Raw genomic sequence first — 23,564 nt, forward strand, 5'->3', positions numbered from 1 at the left:
AGACAGACATACTTTTTGTAGGCTGAATGGCCTTTGTGTGATTAGAAAGTTGAAGGGAAAAGGAGAGACTGTGTTTCTTATTTAGTATTCATCGTTTTCACACTCTTCTTGCAAATACATCCTGGGTGCTAAGAGATATAGTAAATAAGTTGATTTGGAAATTCAGCAACCTCTGTAATGTAAATTATTCATATCATCATGGGGGGGTGTCTTCAGCATAGCATATTTTATCAGTTAGAACATATTTTTTCTTTGTGTTATGCAAACAGAGGAATGAACTCTCTTGTTCTTCCCTCATTTTGTTCATAGAGAACTCTCATGTTACAGGTGTTAGAAAGACTCCCAGCATGGCCCACAGAGTAAGTTGGTGAATTTTAAGCATTTAAAAGAAGAAAAGTAACAAATATGTTTTCAGAGCCCATCCTACATGGTCCATTAGCCCAGCAGTATCCCATCTTAGTTACATATGAAATAATATATCTTGGTTCATGGTGGCTCTCATAAAAATATGTTTGCTGTACTCTGCCTTTAAGCTTCATTAGAAAAAAGAGAAATCATTAGGTACAGAAAAAAAAGCAGGACTGAAAACACCAAAATTATGTGGGTCTTTTTGGTAATATGATCACTGTGATGTCCTGTACAGAACTCAGCTGTGCATTCTCAAATGTCTTCTTTGGAGTTTTTTGCTCTTATTTTAAATCCATCCTATGTGCCATACAGCTATGATGCCTTGTTTATAGGTGATGGCTAAGCCAAATGGTAATCATGAATTACAGGGCTTCTCAACACTATTCATGCTGGAAATGTTAGACTCTGAGAAAGGTGTCCTACCCTAAATAATCACCGGTGGCCTCAAGGCACTGGATCCCTTTGAAAGTCCAAGTCTGATAGTGAGCAGTGTCAAAAGGAGATGAAGGCTCAGAGTCAGATACATTGAGATAATATTTTTCCATGTAAGATTCAAAGATTGATGTGGAATTGAAAATATTAATATAAGATTCCTTGCCTTAATATTGTGGCTTATCTCTGGTTTCATTGGAACTCATAATCTATTGCCAAACTTTGAGTTCCTATTGATAGTCATTTGTAAAAAGAGAAGATGTCCTTTTCTTCAGTTGACATTGAAAAGATTTGAATCTAGTTTTACATATGATGGATGCATGAGAATGGAGACAAGCAAAATGACCTGTGTTGTGACAGTTTTGTATACATATGTTTTAATCCTTATAGGAGTCATGAGAAGGTATAATATTTCAGAAGATAACATTGCTTAATCTGCTTTCTCATCAGAGTAACTGGTAGTGATTTCTTACTCCAAATGTCCAGATTAGTCTTTTATCTCATGCGTATTATACAACATCATCCATTTGGGTGTGTGTCTGTATGTGTGGTGTGCACACTTGTAGAAAATATCATATTGTTATCTGTAAAATCGTAGCCTGGATTCAGTGGAAGCAACTACTAAAACAAAAGACCTAGGCAGATTTTTAACGTATCATGATCAGTCTAGGCATGGTGACACATGTTTCTTAATCACAGCTCTTGGGAAATTGGAGCAGAAGAGAGAGAGCCTGTGATTGCATTTTAGTTCTCCAAGACCATTTCTAGCTCTGCCAAGTTCCAGCTCTTAAACTAGCAGTTTCCTCACCAGCATAGTGGTAGGGAGAACACACCCCTCAAGTGATGGTGTATGTGTGTGGGGGGGGGGCATTCACAAGAATAGGCAGTTAGAAATGTTCACATATACACATTTCCCAGGACAGTGACCACTAGGGTTGAGGAAAAGAGCTCACATCCAGAAACATCTACCAATTTCAAAATGTTTCTACATGAAAAGGGGACGTCTTTTTCGACTTCACACAAAAATATCATAGGAACTCTTGGTGGTCTTAGAATAAACTGTAATTTAGTTTCTATGGGGCCCAAACTTTATCAAAGGCACAGCTGTGAGGGATCATATTCTTGACTCTTTGCATGGAGGATATGTGCTCAGCTCAGTTGCCAAGGACAGAAGTTTTAGAGCCAAGTCTAGTGGTGCCTCCTAGGAGCCATGGAATCTACCAACAGGCCACTCTTGAGAATAAACAGCCACCAAGTGGATTGGTTTATTACAGCCAGGGCCCTCCACTTTTATTCCCCTCAATTCTGGTTGTGATACACAAATCTGAAGCAGAGCTTCGGGTTGTCTTTTAGAATACTATATTCATCCCTGGCTTGAAGCAGGCTACCAGAGGGCTGTGCACTCGAAGTGCATTGCTTGGTTCCTTCTAGAATAAATTTTAGTAGTTTGTGCAGCATCACCACTGTGTCCGGTATATATTCTAGGTGTGTCATGAGACTGCATCAGATGCCACCTGCCATTGTCTATCTGCTTTATATGATGATGTATCATTCAGAATTACTCATGTTTATAAAGACACCCTAGTGAATTCTGAAAATGGGTAGGAATAAGGCAATGGCTTTTTTGAAGGAAAAAATAATCAAACAAAAAGATGTGCCTCTTTTTTTCTGGTGCTGTGATAAAAATTCCTTGGGAATAAGCAACTTAGGGGAGAAAAGATTATTTTAGCTCACATTTTCAGGTTACATGCCATTATTATATAGCAATCACAGTAGAAACCTGAAATGAGCCACCCCCATCAACAGGAGCAGAGAAGAAAGAATCCGTCCATGTTTAATGCTTACCTAATGTTTTCTACTCTAGTCCATCCCAGTGTAGGGGCCCAAACTAAGGATTCATGCCACCCATATTCAAAAAAAAAAGTCTTCCCATATCCACTAATACAAAAAGAGAATCCTCTACAGGTGTTCAGAAGACAACCCTGATCTAGAGAATGCTGCATTGAGCTGATTTTCCTGGGTTTCTCTATATACTCAGAACTGAGTTTCACAAAAGGTGGCTCATATTACTGTGTATTGAGAACTTCAGGTGTATAGTGGCTATTTCTTTATCATTGGTCAATAGGATGCTTATTCTCAGATTTATCACCTATCTTCAGTAACTTTGCTGCATGTTAACCCCACTAATATTTACCCATGATATTTTTATGCTTTTCAGTCTACTTTATCCTATGAATATCTATCTATCTATCTATCTATCTATCTATCTATCTATCTGTCTGTCTGTCTGTCTGACTGTCTGTCTGTCTGTCTGTCTGTCTGTCTATCTATGTTATATTTATACATATACATATATAAATACACACATGTGAATATATGTATATGTGTATTCAGTTTTAATAATCAAGTATCAAAATTATTTTAGCTTTTTTGGCTCTAAGTATAATTTTCTTCCATTTTAGAAAATTTTATCTGAAACTTGGGTTGTAGAAAATAAGTAAAGCAGCATTTGTTTAGCATGCATAAGACCTTATGTCTCTATCATTGCAAAAATAGAACTATATATATGTGTGTGTTTATTGTAGATACATCAAATTTTATGTATTCACAAACATATTATTTTAAATTTTCTCTCAAACCTGTGTCTCAAAGGTGTTACCTCCGTAGTGATGACTGACTGTCACCTGTTCATTCCTATGTTTCATTTTACATTTTAATGTTCTGCTTGAGTTTTTCCTCTTATCTGCTATGTCCTACTCGCCCTGAATGTTTTCTTCCCAATCTCTCTTCTATTTCTCAAATGCCCCCTAATAGTTGCAATTTCACTAGTTTCATAATCCTAACTCCCAATTTATCTAGCCCTACTTACTAGTAAGTGATCGTGCAAGTTCTTCACTGTTTTAGAATTCCCTCCTGATATTTCAGGCCCTTTACAATTTGGTCCCCAACCTGTATTCCAAATCTTACTTCCACTCATTCCTCCCTCCTTTTCATGTCCTTCAAAGCAGTCCCTCTCTTAATCACCAGTCCCTGAACACAAACAGAACTAGCTTTCTGTTCCTTATTTTCTCGGATGGATGTGTCCTTCTTGACTCCTTCAAGCCCTTATGTTTCCCTAAGGCTCTTCTCAGATACTATCTCGTGTATTTCCCTTTATTTTATCTCAGTGATAGTCTCATCCTGAGTCATTACACTCATTGCTGTTAAGGATGTTTGTCCCTCCACTCTTTGAATCTTAGTGGTATATGACAATTTCTCTCCTTAGTTATGAGCCCCTCAGGGAATCTGTCTGAATAGAAGGAACCAAGTTATATGAGATATCCCCAAATGTGTTTACTCTTAGGAATAAAATACTATGTAATGGGTGCATCTGTTATATGGTCACATAAAAGTCACTTGCCATCAGAGTATGTTGTGGTTGCCAAACAAGAGCACTCACCTGTCTTTCTCTTGCTTTCAGGATTAGGCAAGTGAAGAGCTGAAAAATCTGAAGAATGTTTCTGAGGAGTGATCTGGCTGTCACTCACTGGGTTTCCAGGAGCATGAGGAAGCTCTTTCTAGTGCTTTCTCTCCTGCTGTCCCAAGCAGCTCATTTGGAAGGCAGGAAGGACAATCAGTTCCTCTGGAAAACCGGTAAGAATGATCTGGCTTTTCACTTGTACCATGGTCGTTTAGGAGACTATTCCTTTCCAATTTGTGGAGTAGTGGGAAATAACCAAAAAGGAAAAATAGAGTCCTGTTATACAGAATACATTACGTTTATCTTAACACCTATCTATCTATCTATCTATCTATCTATCTATCTATCTATCTATCTATCTATCTATCGACCTATCATTTGTCTATCATGTGGTGTGTGTGTATGTGTGTGTGTGTGGGTGTGTGTGTGTGTGTGTGTGCAGACCTGCAGAGGCCATAAGAGGGTACCACATGCCCTGGATCTGGAGTTACTGGTCATTGTGATCTGAACATGTGGGTGTTCAAAAGTAAATGTAGGTCCTCAGCAAGAGCAGCAAACATTGTTACCACTGGCTGCACCGTCTCCCCAACCCCACGCCTTAGATTTCCATTCCTGCTTAATTGCCATCCATGCCAATGACACTTGTCATCCTTTTAGAATGTTTGTTATTGTCAACTACAATTATCATTTTCAGTTATACCCATGCCTTTGCCAGCTATTTTACAACTGAGGAGTAAAATATGATATCCAAGTGGAGCTGATTCATGAAGCTGAATAGCTTTGAGCCAGTTTTGTATATGTTTTTCTTTAGGGGTTCAAACCCATTGTCTATTTGATGTTAAGTATTTTCCAGCACAGATTATTTACACATGGGCTTGGAAGCAGGAAGAATTACCTAACTTAGGCTGGAGAGAAAATGAAGTGGTTAAAAGCTCTTTCTGCTCTTGCAGAGGACCCAAGTTCAGTCTCCCGTCCATTTCACATGGCTCAACACCACCTGCAACTTCAGCTTCGAGGGATTCAACACTTCTTTTGACCTGCAGAGGCTCACACATGCACACATATATACATATATGTACCCATATGCATACAAAATTTTAAAGTCTTAAAAACAATTATTTGAACAACTTTCCTTATTGGGTGGTAAATATAAAGTCTCCTTACTGTATTTAGAGATGCTTAGCTATCTTATATACAGTTCCCTTTGCATTATGTGCAAGAATAGATTTCAGGTTTTAAAGCTCGTCTATGATTTTTATTCTCTAACTATATCCTTAATTTGCCTGTATAAAAGATTTGTTCATTTTAATTTCTAACCCTAATAATTTATTAGCTTAAATTATGAATCCTAAACATAGGGTTGTTACTCTCACATGGCTCTTTGTATCTCTAATGCTTTCTTTGTTATGGATTTTAATTTTCCTAAGGCCTCACAATCAGATCATTTATAATATTTATTACTGTTTCAAGAGTCCATTCGTGCAAGTATAGATAACTTATACACTTAATATCTTGCAAGGAGAACATGGTGGTATAGAAGATCTATGGTCCTCAGGGAGTTTTCATTTTGGTCCCATCATCTGTAAATTAAATAGACTGCAAACATATTGTCACCATGGAAATATGTATTAAAGTGATATTCATAATACATAAATGACTTTGCAAAAACGAAAGTAAATTATGTTTTAAAGAATATTAAGTAAAAAAACCCCAGTGCCATTAGAGGTACAGTCTGGAGAAAACTTAATTGCATTAAAACCCCTATAAATTCATTTAATTGTGAATTCCAATACTACTTTAGTGATTTGTGTTTTCCCCACACACAGTAGCATTACAAGCTTTAGAGATAGTTTTTAAGGCACCATGCATTTCAATACAGGGGAGTATATTGTTTTAATCACAGAAGTTGAAAGCTGTGTGTGTGTATGTGTGTGTATGTGTGTGTGTGTGTGTGTGTGGCAAGTGGGAGGTATATGTGTGGAGGTTAGAGATCAGCTTAATTTCTTATTGACTTGGAACTCACCAATTGGCTTAGGGTAGATTAGTTAGCACACTCCATGAATACTCTACCTCTGCCTCCCAGTGTTAGGACTATAAATGTGTGTTACCTTGCTTGCTCTTTCCTTACCTGGCTTCTGGGGAATCAAACTCTTGACCTTGACAAGCACTTTACAAAATGAGCTATCTGTCCAGTCCACAAAAGATAAGTATTTCATCAATTCAAACTTTATCTGACTACCTTACTCTCTGATGTTCTCTGAGAGAGGCAATTAAAATGGAGAGTAGGAAATCTGCAGCATTAATTAGATGTGTTAGGAAAATGAGCTTATTTAGAGGAAAATTTATGTGTGTGTTTTTGGAAAGTAAGCAATTGAGTTTCTGGAGAGGGAAATCTTTCCAGAAGACACAAGGCATTGTTCAAAATAAACATCAATGTGGATGTCTTCATTTTCTCCAGTGTCTACTGCTCCTCTCTTTCTAAACTGAAGTATTTGTACATGACCATAAACTTCAAAAGCTTAAAATGGTCATCAGTGAATAATCAAAAGAAAAACACTAGACTATGTAAGCTGTACCTCATCTTTTTTGTACCTTTCAGAAAATGTCCTTGATTGTGTAAATATGTGTGGTTTTCAGTTACAACTGAACCTTTACTTTCTGTAGCTGTCCTTCATCACACAGTGTCTTGATGAATAGTTCATACTAGCATGCACACTTCAGCCTTGTCTTTTATTTTATTTTTTTGTTTTTATTTTTGTTTGCTCAAGACAGGGTTTCTCTGTGTAGTCCTGGCTGTCCTGCAACTCACTCTGTAGACCAGGCTAGCATCAAACTCAGAAATCTGCCTGCCTCTGCCTCCCGAGTCCTGGGATTAAAGGCCTGCACTACCACTGCCCGGCTCAGCCTTGTCTTTTAAAGGCTGTATGATATTCTTTCGTGTTCTCATTCAGCAATTTTTCTTAATTGCTTGGCATCTCAGTGGCTTCAATGTTTATTGTTATATATAATGCTGTTGTGGCTAAAGTATTATTTTAAAAGTAAGAAATGATTGGACTTGAGAAGTCATCATATCCTCTGGAACAATTTGGGTTCATTCCCTTCAAAATTGCCTTTGACATTTTCATTTCTGATAAACATACTCACACACACACATACACACAAGTGCACACACACAGACCAGTTCATTATATTTCATATGAAAAACTTTTGTTGTTAAAATTAATTACTTTTATCTAGCATGTTATCAGATCTATGAACACAGATAAATACATTAAATACATGTCTAAGGTAATTGGAATTTGAATAAATTTTCTGGAGCCTCAGATAAACATATTTTATACTAGAAACCAGAAAAATCATCTTTCTGGTTTAGAGTAGATACTATTCACTTAAACTCCTTGCTAAACTTCACCAATTTACTTTCTAAATTAAAAGGTTAAATGTCAGTTAACCTCATCTAAATTAGAGTATTTTCTACCTAAGTCTTAGCTTTGGAAACACAGTGGACTGATGCTACTTGGAGGTTGCCATGTTGCTAAGGAGTGCTGTTCTAGGAGTGCTTAGTATGTCACAGCTCACATGGTCACTGATCTGCCAAATTTTCCAACACCTGTCCTCACCATGAGGACTTCTGATCTATATTTAGTGTTGGGCAGCCCAACACTCATGCCTGAGAAGGAAGGATCATTCCGGCATGAGTATCAGATGAAAAACAGATTGCTTATTGTTTTAAGTTTAAGCCTGTAGCTATTTGTAAGTACCTACTTTGTTAAAGAGCAGCCAGACCACAGCCTCTCAAACCATAAGAAGTACTTCAAACATTCATGGTAGCGGTTTTTGGGAAATGTGTTCATTCTGTTAACATCTACCAAGTTCTACATTCTAGGCAGTGTTACAAGGACAGATGACAAATAAAACATGAGAACATAGTTCTCAGGTACTAAGCATGATCAACAGAAAATATATGATGGGAAGAAATGATAAGCTGCAAAGCCAGGACAGGAACATGAATATACATGGTAGAGGGGGACTGGAAGCTTGAGCCAAGGAAGTGGCTCTTTATAAAAAACCCAGGGGAACAGAAGGCATGAGCCAGGGGAATGAGGGGAAGCAGGTATAGATAACAAGCATGGGTTACTGAGGCAGGGGCACAGGGTGACATTATTTAAGGACTAGAGAGGAAACAGACCTGAAAGACTTCATCTAAGGCACAGGGAAAGAAAGCTATTTGGGAATGACATTGAAATTAATTGAAAGCTCAAGGCTCACCCCTAGGGATACACCTTCTTCAATGAAGACACATTTCTAACCTTCCCAAACAGTTTCACCAAATAGGGACCAAGTATTCAAATTTATGAGTCTATGGGAGCTATTCTTATTAAAAACACACAGGTTGGAAGGAGAGACACAAGAGAGACACTAACTTTGTCTTGATGAGTGAAATGAATTAGGTTGTGTGGGTAAGATAGCTCAATGCCAATCTACCACTTTACAGCATACCACTAAGCCTGATGAGTTTTCGATCCATAGAACCCATGTGATGGAAGGAAACAATTAACTTGTGAAATTTGTCCTCTGTCCTACACACACACACACACACACACACACACACACATATAGTAGATAAGAAGATATGTGGATGGATGGACAGACACATGGATGGATAGAATGAATTTTAAAAAATTAAGTCATTTTTTGCTGTACTGTAGAGGAAGTAGAGAGTGTGCTGTGAGGTCCTTGTCATCTGCCACACTTATACTGTGGCCTTCTTTGAAATTCATATACAGGTGTTGATCACAAAGTTGAATATACAGAATCTGAACATGAGAGAAAGAGAGAGAGAGAGAGAGAGAGAGAGAGAGAGAGAGAGAGAGAGAGAGAAAGACTGGATAAGCACCAGCAAAGAAGTTGAAATTAAATGCAGGTTTAGAAATGCAGATCTGCACTCAGAATTTGTGATCCTGTATATGTAGAGAATAACATTTTGATTACATCCTTCAGGTGCCAAATGACATTAAAAAAAATCACTGTGCTAAAATGCATGTAACATAAACTTTACCATTTTAGCAGCTTTAAAGGTGTAAAATTTAGTGAGATTTAGCGCACTCACAGAGTGCTGGAGCTTTCATCGATACCTTGTTCCAGACGTTTTCACTATCCAAAACCACATTTTACATGAGAGCTTATAAAAAGACAGGAAAACAAACTTGGTTTTTGATAATAAATTTTGAAAAGAAAAAAGTTCTATAGTCATTTCTTCATGATAATATTTTAAAAATTGTTTTTGTCAACATATATCAACTTACATGTAGCATATACTGCCCTTATAGTAGCATAAATTACACTTAGAGGGAGGTATCCAACATTCCTGTCTACAAAGAAGCATTATTTCATCTCTCCTGGGCCTCAATTAAAAATGAGGACATCAACATGTTGTAGAATCATTTTGAAAAGTATGATAAAATATTGAAACCTATAATGAAAAGTGACCACTTGGTCCGAGACCCGCCGAACTTAGGAAATTAGTCTGAACAGGTGAGAGGGTGCGCCAGAGAACCTGACAGCCTCTGGAACAGGCAGAAGCACAGAGGGGCTGAGGCAGCACCCTGTGTGGGCCGGGGACAGCCAGCCACCTTCCGGACCGGAGGACAGGTGCCCGCCCGGCTGGGGAGGCGACCTAAGCCACAGCAGCAGCGGTCGCCATCTTGGTCCGGGACCCGCCGAACTTAGGAAATTAGTCTGAACAGGTGAGAGGGTGCGCCAGAGAACCTGACAGCTTCTGGAACAGGCGGAAGCACAGAGGCGCTGAGGCAGCACCCTTTGTGGGCCGGGGACAGCCGGCCACCATCCGGACCGGAGGACAGGTGCCCGCCCGGCTGGGGAGGCGGCCTAAGCCACAGCAGCAGCGGTCGCCATCTTGGTCCGAGACCCGCCGAACTTAGGAAATTAGTCTGAACAGGTGAGAGGGTGCGCCAGAGAACCTGACAGCTTCTGGAACAGGCGGAAGCACAGAGGCGCTGAGGCAGCACCCTGTGTGGGCCGGGGACAGCCGGCCACCTTCCGGACCGGAGGACAGGTGCCCACCTGGCTGGGGAGGCGGCCTAAGCCTCAGCAGCAGCGGTCGCCATCTTGGTCCCGGGACTCCAAGGAACTTAGGAATTTAGTCTGCTTAGGTGAGAGTCTGTACCACCTGGGAACTGCCAAAGCAACACAGTGTCTGAGAAAGGTCCTGTTTTGGGCCTTCTTCTTCGGCCAGGAGGAGGTCCAAATACAAGATATCTGCGCACCTTCCCTGTAAGAGAGCTTGCCAGCAGAGAGTGCTCTGAGCACTGAAACTCAGAGGAGAGAATCTGTCTCCCAGGTCTGCTGATAGACAGTAACAGAATCACCAGAAGAACAATCTCTAAACAGAGTCAACTATAACTACTAACTCCAGAGATTACCAGATGGCGAAAGGTAAACGGAGGAATCTTACTAACAGGAACCAAGACCACTCACCATCACCAGAACCCAGCACACCCACTTCGCCCAGTCCAGGGAACCCCAACACACCTGAGAACCTAGACCTAGATTTAAAAGCATATCTCATGATGATGGTAGAGGACATCAAGAAGGACTTTAATAAATCACTTAAAGAAATACAGGAGAACACTGCTAAAGAGTTACAAGTCCTTAAAGAAAAACAGGAAAACACAATCAAACAGGTAGAAGTCCTTACAGAAAAAGAGGAAAAAACATACAAACAGGTGATGGAAATGAACAAAACCATACTAGACCTAAAAAGGGAAGTAGACACAATAAAGAAAACCCAAAGCGAGGCAACACTAGAGATAGAAACCCTAGGAAAGAAATCTGGAACCATAGATTTGAGCATCAGCAACAGAATACAAGAGATGGAAGAGAGAATCTCAGGTGCAGAAGATTCCATAGAGAACATTGGCACAACAATCAAAGAAAATGGAAAATGCAAAAAGATCCTAACTCAAAATATCCAGGAAATCCAGGACACAATAAGAAGACCAAACGTACGGATAATAGGAGTGGATGAGAATGAAGATTTTCAACTCAAAGGTCCAGCAAACATCTTCAACAAAATTATTGAAGAAAACTTCCCAAATCTAAAGAATGAGATGCATATGAACATACAAGAAGCCTACAGAACTCCAAATAGACTGGACCAGAAAAGAAATTCCTCCCGACACATAATAATCAGAACATCAAATGCACTAAATAAAGATAGAATACTAAAAGCAGTAAGGGAAAAAGGTCAAGTAACATATAAAGGCAAGCCTATCAGAATTACACCAGATTTTTCACCAGAGACTATGAAAGCCAGAAGAGCCTGGACAGATGTTATACAGACACTAAGAGAACACAAACTGCAGCCCAGGCTACTATACCCAGCCAAACTCTCAATTATCATAGAGGGAGAAACCAAAGTATTCCACGACAAAACCAAATTCACGCATTATCTCTCCACGAATCCAGCCCTTCAAAGGATAATAACAGAAAAAAACCAATACAAGAACGGGAACAACGCCCTAGAAAAAACAAGAAGGTAATCCCTCAACAAACCTAAAAGAAGACAGCCACAAGAACAGAATGCCACCTTTAACAACTAAAATAACAGGAAGCAACAATTACTTTTCCTTAATATCTCTTAACATCAATGGTCTCAACTCGCCAATAAAAAGACATAGACTAACAAACTGGCTACACAAACAAGACCCAACATTTTGCTGCTTACAGGAAACTCATCTCAGAGAAAAAGATAGACACTACCTCAGAATGAAAGGCTGGAAAACAATTTTCCAAGCAAATGGTATGAAGAAACAAGCAGGAGTAGCCATCCTAATATCTGATAAGATTGACTTCCAACCCAAAGTCATCAAAAAAGACAAGGAGGGACACTTCATTCTCATCAAAGGTAAAATCCTCCAAGAGGAACTCTCAATTCTGAATATCTATGCTCCAAATACAAGAGCAGCCACATTCACTAAAGAAACTTTAGTAAAGCTCAAAGCACACATTGCACCAAACACAATAATAGTGGGAGACTTCAACACACCACTTTCACCAATGGACAGATCATGGAAACAGAAACTAAACAGGGACACACTGAAACTAACAGAAGTGATGAAACAAATGGATCTGACAGATATCTACAGAACATTTTATCCTAAAACAAAAGGATATACCTTCTTCTCAGCACCTCATGGTACCTTCTCCAAAATTGACCACATAATAGGTCACAAATCAGGCCTCAACAGATTCAAAAATATTGAAATTGTCCCATGTATCCTATCAGATCACCATGCACTAAGGCTGATCTTCAATAACAAAATAAATAACAGAAAGCCAACATTCACATGGAAACTGAACAACACTCTTCTCAATGATACCTTGGTCAAGGAAGGAATAAAGAAAGAAATTAAAGACTTTTTAGAGTTTAATGACAATGAAGCCACAACATACCCAAACCTTTGGGACACAATGAAAGCATTTCTAAGAGGGAAACTCATAGCTATGAGTGCCTTCAAGAAAAAACGGGAGAGAGCACATACTAGCAGCTTGACAACACATCTAAAAGCTCTAGAAAAAAAGGAAGCAAATTCACCCAAGAGGAGTAGACGGCAGGAAATAATCAAACTCAGGGGTGAAATCAACCAAGTGGAAACAAGAAGAACTATTCAAAGAATTAACCAAACGAGGAGTTGGTTCTTTGAGAAAATCAACAAGATAGATAAACCCTTAGCTAGACTCACTAAAGGGCACAGGGACAAAATCCTAATTAACAAAATCAGAAATGAAAAGGGAGACATAACAACAGATCCTGAAGAAATCCAAAACACCATCAGATCCTTCTACAAAAGGCTATACTCAACAAAACTGGAAAACCTGGACGAAATGGACAAATTTCTGGACAGATACCAGGTACCAAAGTTGAATCAGGATCAAGTTGACCTTCTAAACAGTCCCATATCCCCTAAAGAAATAGAAGCAGTTATTAATAGTCTCCCAGCCAAAAAAAGCCCAGGACCAGACGGATTTAGTGCAGAGTTCTATCAGACCTTCAAAGAAGATCTAACTCCAGTTCTGCACAAACTTTTTCACAAGATAGAAGTAGAAGGTATTCTACCCAACTCATTTTATGAAGCCACTATTACTCTGATACCTAAACCACAGAAAGATCCAACAAAGATAGAGAACTTCAGACCAATTTCTCTTATGAACATCGATGCAAAAATTCTTAATAAAATTCTCGCTAACCGAATCCAAGAACACATTAAAGCAATCATCCATCCTGACCAAGTAGGTTTTATTCCAGGGATGCAGGGATGGTTTAATATACGAAAATCCACCAATGTAATCCATTATATAAACAAACTCAAAGACAAAAACCACATGATCATCTCGTTAGATGCAGAAAAAGCATTTGACAAGATCCAACACCCATTCATGATAAAAGTTCTGGAAAGATCAGGAATTCAAGGCCAATACCTAAACATGATAAAAGCAATCTACAGCAAACCAGTAGCCAACATCAAAGTAAATGGAGAGAAGCTGGAAGCAATCCCACTAAAATCAGGGACTAGACAAGGCTGCCCATTCTCTCCCTACCTTTTCAACATAGTACTTGAAGTATTAGCCAGAGCAATTCGACAACAAAAGGAGATCAAGGGGATACAAATTGGAAAAGAGGAAGTCAAAATATCACTTTTTGCAGATGATATGATAGTATATATAAGTGACCCTAAAAATTCCAACAGAGAACTCCTAAACCTGATAAACAGCTTCGGTGAAGTAGCTGGATATAAAATTAACTCAAACAAGTCAATGGCCTTTCTCTACACAAAGAATAAACAGGCTGAGAAAGAAATTAGGGAAACAACACCCTTCTCAGTAGCCACAAATAATATAAAATATCTCGGCGTGACTCTAACGAAGGAAGTGAAAGATCTGTATGATAAAAACTTCAAGTCCCTGAAGAAAGAAATTAAAGAAGATCTCAGAAGATGGAAAGATCTCCCATGCTCATGGATTGGCAGGACCAACATTGTAAAAATGGCTATCTTGCCAAAAGCAATCTACAGATTCAATGCAATCCCCATTAAAATTCCAACTCAATTCTTCAACGAATTAGAAGGAGCAATTTGCAAATTCATCTGGAATAACAAAAAACCGAGGATAGCAAAAACTCTTCTCAAGGATAAAAGAACCTCTGGTGGAATCACCATGCCTGACCTAAAGCTTTACTACAGAGCAATTGTGATAAAAACTGCATGGTACTGGTATAGAGACAGACAAGTGGACCAATGGAATAGAATTGAAGACCCAGAAATGAACCCACACACCTATGGTCACTTGATCTTCGACAAGGGAGCCAAAACCATCCAGTGGAAGAAAGACAGCATTTTCAACAATTGGTGCTGGCACAACTGGTTGTTATCATGTAGAAGAATGCGAATCGATCCATACTTATCTCCTTGTACTAAGGTCAAATCTAAGTGGATCAAGGAACTTCACATAAAACCAGAGACACTGAAACTTATAGAGGAGAAAGTGGGGAAAAGCCTTGAAGATATGGGCACAGGGGAAAAATTCCTGAACAGAACAGCAATGGCTTGTACTGTAAGATCGAGAATTGACAAATGGGACCTAATGAAACTCCAAAGTTTCTGCAAGGCAAAAGACACTGTCTATAAGACAAAAAGACCACCAACAGACTGGGAAAGGATCTTTACCTATCCTAAATCAGATAGGGGACTAATATCCAACATATATAAAGAACTCAAGAAGGTGGACCTCAGAAAATCAAATAACCCCCTTAAAAATGGGGCTCAGAACTGAACAAAGAATTCTCACCTGAGGAATACCGAATGGCAGAGAAGCACCTGAAAAAATGTTCAACATCCTTAATCATCAGGGAAATGCAAATCAAAACAACCCTGAGATTCCACCTCACACCAGTGAGAATGGCTAAGATCAAAAATTCAGGTGACAGCAGATGCTGGCGAGGATGTGGAGAAAGAGGAACACTCCTCCATTGTTCGTGGGATTGCAGGCTTGTACAACCACTCTGGAAATCAGTCTGGCGGTTCCTCAGAAAATTGGACATAGTACTACCGGAGGATCCAGCAATACCTCTCCTGGGCATATATCCAGAAGAAGCCCCAACTGGTAAGAAGGACACATGCTCCACTATGTTCATAGCAGCCTTATTTATAATAGCCAGAAACTGGAAAGAACCCAGATGCCCCTCAACAGAGGAATGGATACAGAAAATGTGGTACATCTACACAATGGAGTACTACTCAGCTATTAAAAAGAATGAATTTATGAAATTCCTAGCCAAATGGATGGATCTGGAGAGCATCATCCTGAGTGAGGTAACACAATCACAAAGGAACTCACACAATATGTACTCACTGATAAGTGGATACTAGCCCAAAACCTAGGATACCCACGATATAAGATACAATTTCCTAAACACATGAAACTCAAGAAAAATGAAGACTGAAGTGTGGACACTATGCCCCTCCTTAGAAGTGGGAACAAAACACCCATGGAAGGAGTTACAGAAACAAAGTATGGAGCTGAGATGAAAGGATGGACCATGTAGAGACTGCCATATCCAGGGATCCACCCCATAATCAGCTTCCAAATGCTGACACCATTGCATACACTAGCAAGATTTTACTGAAAGGACCCAGATGTAGCTGTCTCTTGTGAGACTATGCCGGGGCCTAGCAAACACAGAAGTGGATGCTCACAGTCAGCTAATGGATGGATCACAGGGCTCCCAATGGAGGAGCTAGAGAAAGTACCCAAGGAGCTAAAGGGATCTTCAACCCTATAGGTGGAACAACATTATGAACTAACCAGTACCCCTGAGCTCTTGACTCTAGCTGCATATGTATCAAAAGATGGCCTAGTCGGCCATCACTGGAAAGAGAGGCCCATTGGACACGCAGACTTTGTGTGCCCCGGTACAGGGGAACGCCAGGGCCAAAGGGGGGGAGTGGGTGGGTAGGGGAGTGGGGGTGGGTGGGTAAGGGGGACTTTTGGTATAGCATTGGAAATGTAAATGAGCTAAATACCTAATAAAAAATGGAAAAAAAAAAAAAAAAAAAAAAAAAAAAAAAAAAAAAAAAAAGAAAAGTGACCACTTAATAATGGTTAGCTCCTGTGTCTGTCTTGGTCTCTCTGTTTCTCTCTCTTTTAAATATTTTTTAAATGATGCATAAATGTCTGTGTAGTGAGTGCTATGTGCCTGTGAGTACAGATGCCCATGGAGGCCAGAAGAGGGTCTCAGATGTCCTGGCTCTGGAGTATGGGTGGGCTATAAGCTACTTGGCATGAGTGTTGGGAATCAAACTAATCTTCTGCAAGATCAGCCTGCACTCTTAACCACTGAGACATCTCTCCAGCCCCTATTCCTATCATTGTTGTGTGCTAGTACTAGATTTGTTATAGCTATGTGTCTGTGTTTTCAAGTTTACTTCTTTAATCATACTGAATAAGGATTGTTTGATGGTTACATTATTTTATTAAGAGGTGATCTTACTGCTTTGAGGTATAAATTTGTCTTTATATTAGACTCTCAGAAAACTTTAATTTCAATAGCTCTCACATGATAAATGGGAGAATAATGACCTCCATTCTATGAGCAAAGTAAATAAAATAGAATAAGAATAAAGATATTCTGTCAATGATATTGCAGAAAGAATAAAGGATCTTATCTATGTTCACAGTTAGCCACAGCTTAAATACTATTTTCAGCTGTAAAATATTATAAGAAAAATTGTGTTATATATATTGCACACATACATCCTAAACTTCAAGATTCTTAAAGAAAACAAATTGTTATTAGAAGAAAGATTTTGTTTTAATCTGTGTTAGAAATACATGAAATATTTCCTCTGGGAATTAGATGAAATTGAAATCATTTTAATTACTTCTGTGGACATTAGATCATCTAAGGGGCATGCATTTAATAGACTCTTGGTGGTATTATTTCTGTAATATAAGAAAGCCTTGGCATATATAGCATGGATTTTATTGCTAAAAGTTATAATTATTTTTCCTTAAACTCCTCAAGAACTAATTTTATAATGTTTCTAAGAGGTAAGAAAAAAATCTATGGTTTGTAACAAAATAAATTATTTTCTAAATATAACTAAAATGTAGACTTCATGGCAACAGAAGATTTTGCTATTTTGATATAACCCAAGTAACTAGAACACACATAACTACCTATTGCATAAGCCATCTTCCATCTTAAGTGAAATGAGGGACTGTTTTCTCTGTCTCTGTCTCTGTCTCTGTCTCTGTCTCTGTCTCTGTCTCTCTGTCTCTGTCACTGTCTCTGTCTCTCTGTCTCTGTGTGTGTGTGTGTGTGTGTTGTGTCTGTACAAGTCTGCATGCATGTGTATTTCTCTTTCATCTCATTTCCTTATGATTTCTGATTATGTTCTGCAAAGGTATTTGACTCTTATTTAAAAGAAGACAGAATAGATATGCATGGACTTCAAGTATCCCTGGAGGTCTCAGCATGAGATGCTCTAGGTACCTTACTGCCCAAATGAAGTCTGCAAAAGTAGCCAGCCCATCTAAATTCTTTTTGTAATATCTTTTCAGGAAAAAAAAATCTGATATTTACTTCCACGTATCTGTTGCTGTCTGTCTGCTTTACTTCCTCCCCATCCCTTATTCCTTCTGTCTCTCCCTTCCTTTCTCCCTTATTTCTTTCTCTCCACAACCATTAATCCCTCTTATAAAACACATGTGGACTTTATAGCCCAGACTTACCTCAAAGTCACAGCAACTCTTCTGTCTCAGCCTACTGAGTGAGGCTTACAGGTAAACACCACTGCACCTGATCACCTCACTATTTCTAAGGGTTTTTGTTGTTGTTAGTTTTGGTTTATATGCACCCAGATACCCAGATACCTGCCACAGATCTGGTCGTAAGGCAGTAGAGGATCTTTTCTCTCTTCATCCTTTTCATTTCTTCCTGCAATTCTTCCAGGTAATTTTATCAGGCTAATTAAGCCAATGACTATTTTCTATACATCTCTCAGCTGACCCAAACACTGTACTGTGCCTTCATTCCTGTTTAGTTCTATGGATAAATGCAAAGCTTCTCCCCACGAGTTTCCCTTTTACCTCATTTTCTTGGCGCTCGCTGTGGCTTTCCCCTAATGTTCAACCCAGAACTCAATGTGCCCCAGCATTGAAGCTCAGATCTAAAGACTCCATGACGTTCTTTTTACTTTGAATTTCTTTCCACAGTTCCACTCCTGATTCTCTTGAAGTATAGGGAAGGTGTCAAGTGCGAGAATCCTTTCATCCAAGTTTCTTGAATCCCTCACTCACTCTTCTGTTTCTCTCCTTGCCTTATTTTCTAAGTTTGCCAAAGTTACCCTCTGGTATTGCTCAGAGGGGTAGGTTGGAACTTTGGAATTCATTTTTCAAATTCTTTTATATTGGAAAGGGTCTCTGTGCTTGTCAAGTACTTGAATGATAGCCTGTGAGGTTTGTTTGTTTGTTTGTTTGTTTGTTTTGTCAAATTGACATCAGCTGGGGTCATCTGGGAAGAAAGATCCCTAGTTCAGAAAATGTCTCCATTTCATTGACCTGTAGGCAAGTCTGTGAGACATTTTCATGGTTAATGATTGATGTGCACAGGCTCAGCCTACTGTGGGCAATGGTACCTCTGGGCAGGTGGTCCTTGGTTATATATATATATTTAAAAGCCAGTTATGTGATTTGTGGAGAGCAGGCTTTCAGGCAACATTCTGCCACGGTCTCTGCTCAAATTTCTTCCCTGAAGTTCTTTACTGGTAGATTATGATGGGGAAATGGAAGCCAAATAAATCCTTTCCTCCATGTTGGCTTTAGTTTGCACTTTACAGCAGCAATAGAAAGCGAACAAGGGAAGCTTGGGCACTGAGATCAGGAATAATAGGCATTTTCCCTGGAAATGTCCAGAACTGAAGCTGCTGCCTCTTATTGCTCCCAGAGCTGGGACTGCACATGTTGATAATATTGTGACCTGATCTTGGTACAGTCCTACCTACTCTTGACCACCTCTTTCAAGCATTTTGCCTATGACTTTCTAAAGCCCTATGATGATACACTTAGAGATATGCCTGTTTTCTTCAGTATTCTCAGCATCAACAGAATGTACCTCTTGCTGTATTCATGTCCTATGGTTCTGAGATTTATTTTCATGTGATTTTCTCCTTCCTGTTACTCTTTTTGGAACTTTTTTCTTGTTGTTGTTCTTTGTTTTATGTTGTTTTGTTTTGTTTCTGTTTTTATAACTTTCCCCCATCTTGTATCTATGCTTTTGTTTGTATTCTTATTCTGTTTTTTTAATTTCTATGCTACTTCACCATAATTATTCTTTTTTATTTTTAAACTGGCAATTGGACCTGAGACTTTGTCAATACTAAGCAATTACACTAAATGAGGCTGCAACCCCTAAACTTTGTCCCCAGCCACCTAATCCCTGCCAGCTAACCTCTGACGCCAGCTGTATAACCCCAACCCTCTTTTCATGTTTTTTTCCAGTTTGGAGACAAACTCTCACAAAGTTGCTCAGGCTGGCCTCGCAACCTCAGTCTGTAGTCCATGCAGGGTCTGAAGTGTAGTCATTCTGCCTCATCCTCCTGAGTATCTGAGATTGCAAGCTTGTGCTTCTTGGTTCTTCTTCTAATATTTTAAAGATGCAGATGTCAGTTTGCTTGTAATATATTGTACTTATTATAAAATTTTTAAACTGCCCATGTTTCATAAACACATGGCTTTCTATTGAAAGGATATTTATCAGAGTTTGACTGCAGGTTTTCTCTACATCGTTTCCCTCTTCTCCAAGTTCCCATTCCTACTTTATCCATTCTTGAGTTCACCAATAGCTTCCAAGCTGTGGAGCCTTCAGTTCTCTCTGCTGATTGTCTATCAAGTCAGTCGTTCACATTATTATGAGTGAAGCTTTTAGACAACTAGCAGTTCTGTTTTGGCCAGATCTTGAAGTCCATGGGTAGGACTTCTAAACAGTGAGCTGGCATTGTTTCTGGAGACGGGCTCTTTACAAATTTAAATCGTTTCATTCTTAATGATCTTTATCCTGGTACTGTGAGTTTGAAAGTGACATCTAAGGGATAACAATAGAGATGTTCCCAAATGAAATGGCTTGAGAATCACAGGTACTCATATGTCTTTGGTATGAAGATCACATAGCTCGTGGTCCCCACTGACTGGCAGCTCTGCAGATATGTTTACTCAGCCAAGGATATTTTTGTTTTGTCTTAAGGGTTTCCTCTTTCTCTGTTTATCCAAGCCACACCAGGGGTTTCACAAAAGTGACACAGTGATTATGATCTTGTCCCTATTCTCTGTTGCTACATAAATTCACCCAAAGATAGTAACTTAAATAATAACAGTAATTTTTTTCATAAAGTCCTGTTTGTTAGTGCTCTGGATAGGTGCCAAGAACCTGGGTTTTTCTGGAAGTTGCCTACCGCCTACCCTATGAAGACTTAGGGAGCTGTAATCAAGAGAGCTGGGGCTGTTAAATAGTTCTGTTTCCCGTATTATCCCTTCACACAGAGTTTCCCAGAAAGTGAGGATTATCTCACCAAGGCCGCAGAACTCTAGACAGGCCTCCACAGAGAACTAATTAGAAAGAGGTGTAAGTTTGTTTGTTCTACCTTAGCCTAGAAGCCAAACCTACCCACTTTTGCAACATTCCATTGGTAACAAATATCTCTAAGAAGCTTGCATTCCATTTCTTAATAAAAACAACAAAGTAATCCCAGGAAATCATGTGTGTGTGTGTTGCACATGTGTGCACTTAGCTATGCATGTGGATGTACAAAGACTTGATGGCTGGAGGTTGCCCTTCCTCAGGCACTATCCACCTTTTTATTAAGACAAGATCTCTCACTGGCCTAGAACTTCCAAGTAGTCTAAGGCTGGCTGGCTGGCTAGTAGGATCAAGTAGGTTTCATCCCAGGGACACAGGGAAGGTTCAAGGAAAAAGCCACATGATCATCTCATTGGATGCTGAAAAAGCTTTTGACAAAATACAATACCCCTTCATGTTAAAGTCTTGGAGAAATCAGGAATCCATGGCACATATCTAAACATAATAAGAACAATATATAGAAAGCCAACAGACAACAACAAATTAAATAGAGAGGAAATAAAACCAATATCACTTAAATCCAGGACAAGACAAGGTTCTCCACTCTCTCCATATCTATTCGATATTGTACTCGAAGTTCTAGCCAGAGCAATTAGACAACAAAAGGAGATCAAGGGGATTGAAATTGGAAAGGAAGAAGTCAAAGTGTCATTATTTGCAGATGATATGCAACCTCCAAAATTCTACCAGAGAACTCCTACAGCTGATAAAGAACTTCAGCAAAGGGGCAGGATATAAAATGAACTCAAACAAATCAGTAGCCTTCCTTTACACGAATGATAAATATGTTGAGAAAGAAATTCAATGTAATCCCCATCAAAATTCCAACATAATTTTTTACAGACATGGAAAGAGAAATTCTCAACTTTGTATGAAAAAACAAAAAACCTAAGATAGCCAAAATAATTCTCAACAATAAAAGAGAAAGGACTGAAAGAGCTGAAGGGGTTTGAAACCCCATAGGAAGAACAATATCAACCAACTAGATACCCCCAGAGCTCCCAGGGACTAAACCACCAACCAAAGATAACACATGGAGCAACCCATGGCTCCAGCCACTTATGTAGCAGAGGATGCCCTTGTAGGGCATCAATGGGAGAAGAGGCCCTTGGTCCTATGAAGGTTCAATGCACCAATGTAGGGGAATGAGACGGCAGAGAGCTAGAAGTGGGTGGGTGGAGGAGCACCCTCATAGAAGCAGGGGGGGGGGAATAGGATAGGGGGTTTCTGGAGGGGAAACTAGGAAGGGGGATAACATTTGAAATGTAAATAAATAAAATATCCAATTTAAAAATAAAGAAAAAAGAAAACATAAAAAAAAACAAACAACAAATCCTTCCAGGAGAATCACCATCTCTGACCTCAAGCTATACTACAGAGCAATAGCAATAACTACATGGTATTGGTACTGAAATAGATAGGTTGATCAATGGAATAGAATTAAAGACCCAGAAGAAAACCCACAAACCTATGGACATTTGATCTTTGACAAAGAAGCCAAAAACATACAGTAGATAAATGGAAATCATCTTCAATAAGTGGTGCTGGACTTACTGGCTATCTGTATGTAGGATAATGAAAATAGATCCATATTTATCACCTTGCACAAAGCTCAAGGCCAAGTAGATCAAGGACCTCAAGACAAAACCAGATACATTGAGTCTAATAGAATAAAGTAGGAAAGAGCCTCAAACTCATTGACACAGGGGAAATTTTCCTGAACACAGCACCAATGGCTCGGGCTCTAAGATCAACAAAATAGATAAATGAAACCTCATGAAAGTGAAGAGCTTCTATAAGACAAAGCACACCATCAATAAGACAAATATGTGTAACCCACATATTGGGAAAAAATCTTCACTAACCCTACATTCAACAGAGAGCTAATATCCAAAATATATAAAGAACTGAAAATGTTATCCTCTAAAAAACTCAAAGAACCCAATTTAAAAATAGAGTACAGAGCTAAACAGAGAATTTTCAACACTAAAATCTCTAATAGCCTAGAAGTACTTAAAGAAATATTCAAAATCCTTTGTCATCAGAGAAATGTAAATCAAAACAACTCTGAGATTCCATCTCACAGCAATCAGAATGGCTAAGATCAAAAACTGAAGTGACAGCAAATGCTGGTGAGGATGTGGAGAAAGAGGAACACTCCATTATTGCTGGTAGGATTGCAAGCTGGTACCTGAACCACTCCTGAAATCAATCTTGTGGTTCCTCAGAAAATTGGAAATAGTTCTACCTGAAGACCCAGATATACCATTCTTGGGCATACACACAAAAGATTCCCCTTCATACTACAAGGACACATGCTCCACCATGTTCATAGCAGCCTTATTTGTAATAGCCAGAATCTGGAAGCAACCCACCTGTCCCTCAACCGAAGAACGGATACAGAAAATGTGGTTCGTTTACACAATGGAATACTATTCAGCTATTAAAAACAAGGACTTTATGAATTTTGCAGGCAAATGGATAGAACTAGAAAATATCATTCTGAGTGAGATATCTCAGATCCAAAAGAACATGCATGGTATGTACTCA

At 39.1% G+C, this 23,564-nt stretch overlaps 1 protein-coding gene across 4 annotated transcripts in view; it reads left to right on the top strand.

Annotated features, from left to right (window-relative positions):
- Thsd7b (thrombospondin, type I, domain containing 7B) overlaps window positions 1-23,564 on the top strand; it is a 946,089-nt gene that overhangs the window by 153,307 nt on the left and 769,218 nt on the right. For all 4 annotated transcript variants that reach the window (XM_011247964.2, XM_011247966.3, NM_172485.3 and 1 more), the window contains exon 2: window positions 4,301-4,473. In XM_011247964.2, coding sequence (XP_011246266.1) covers window positions 4,335-4,473 — 139 coding nt within the window. In that variant the 5' untranslated portion in view covers window positions 4,301-4,334. The remainder of the gene's footprint in view (window positions 1-4,300; window positions 4,474-23,564) is intronic.

The sequence above is a fragment of the Mus musculus genome, chromosome 1 (genome assembly GCF_000001635.26).
Source record: "Mus musculus strain C57BL/6J chromosome 1, GRCm38.p6 C57BL/6J".
Classification (NCBI taxonomy): domain Eukaryota; kingdom Metazoa; phylum Chordata; class Mammalia; order Rodentia; family Muridae; genus Mus; species Mus musculus.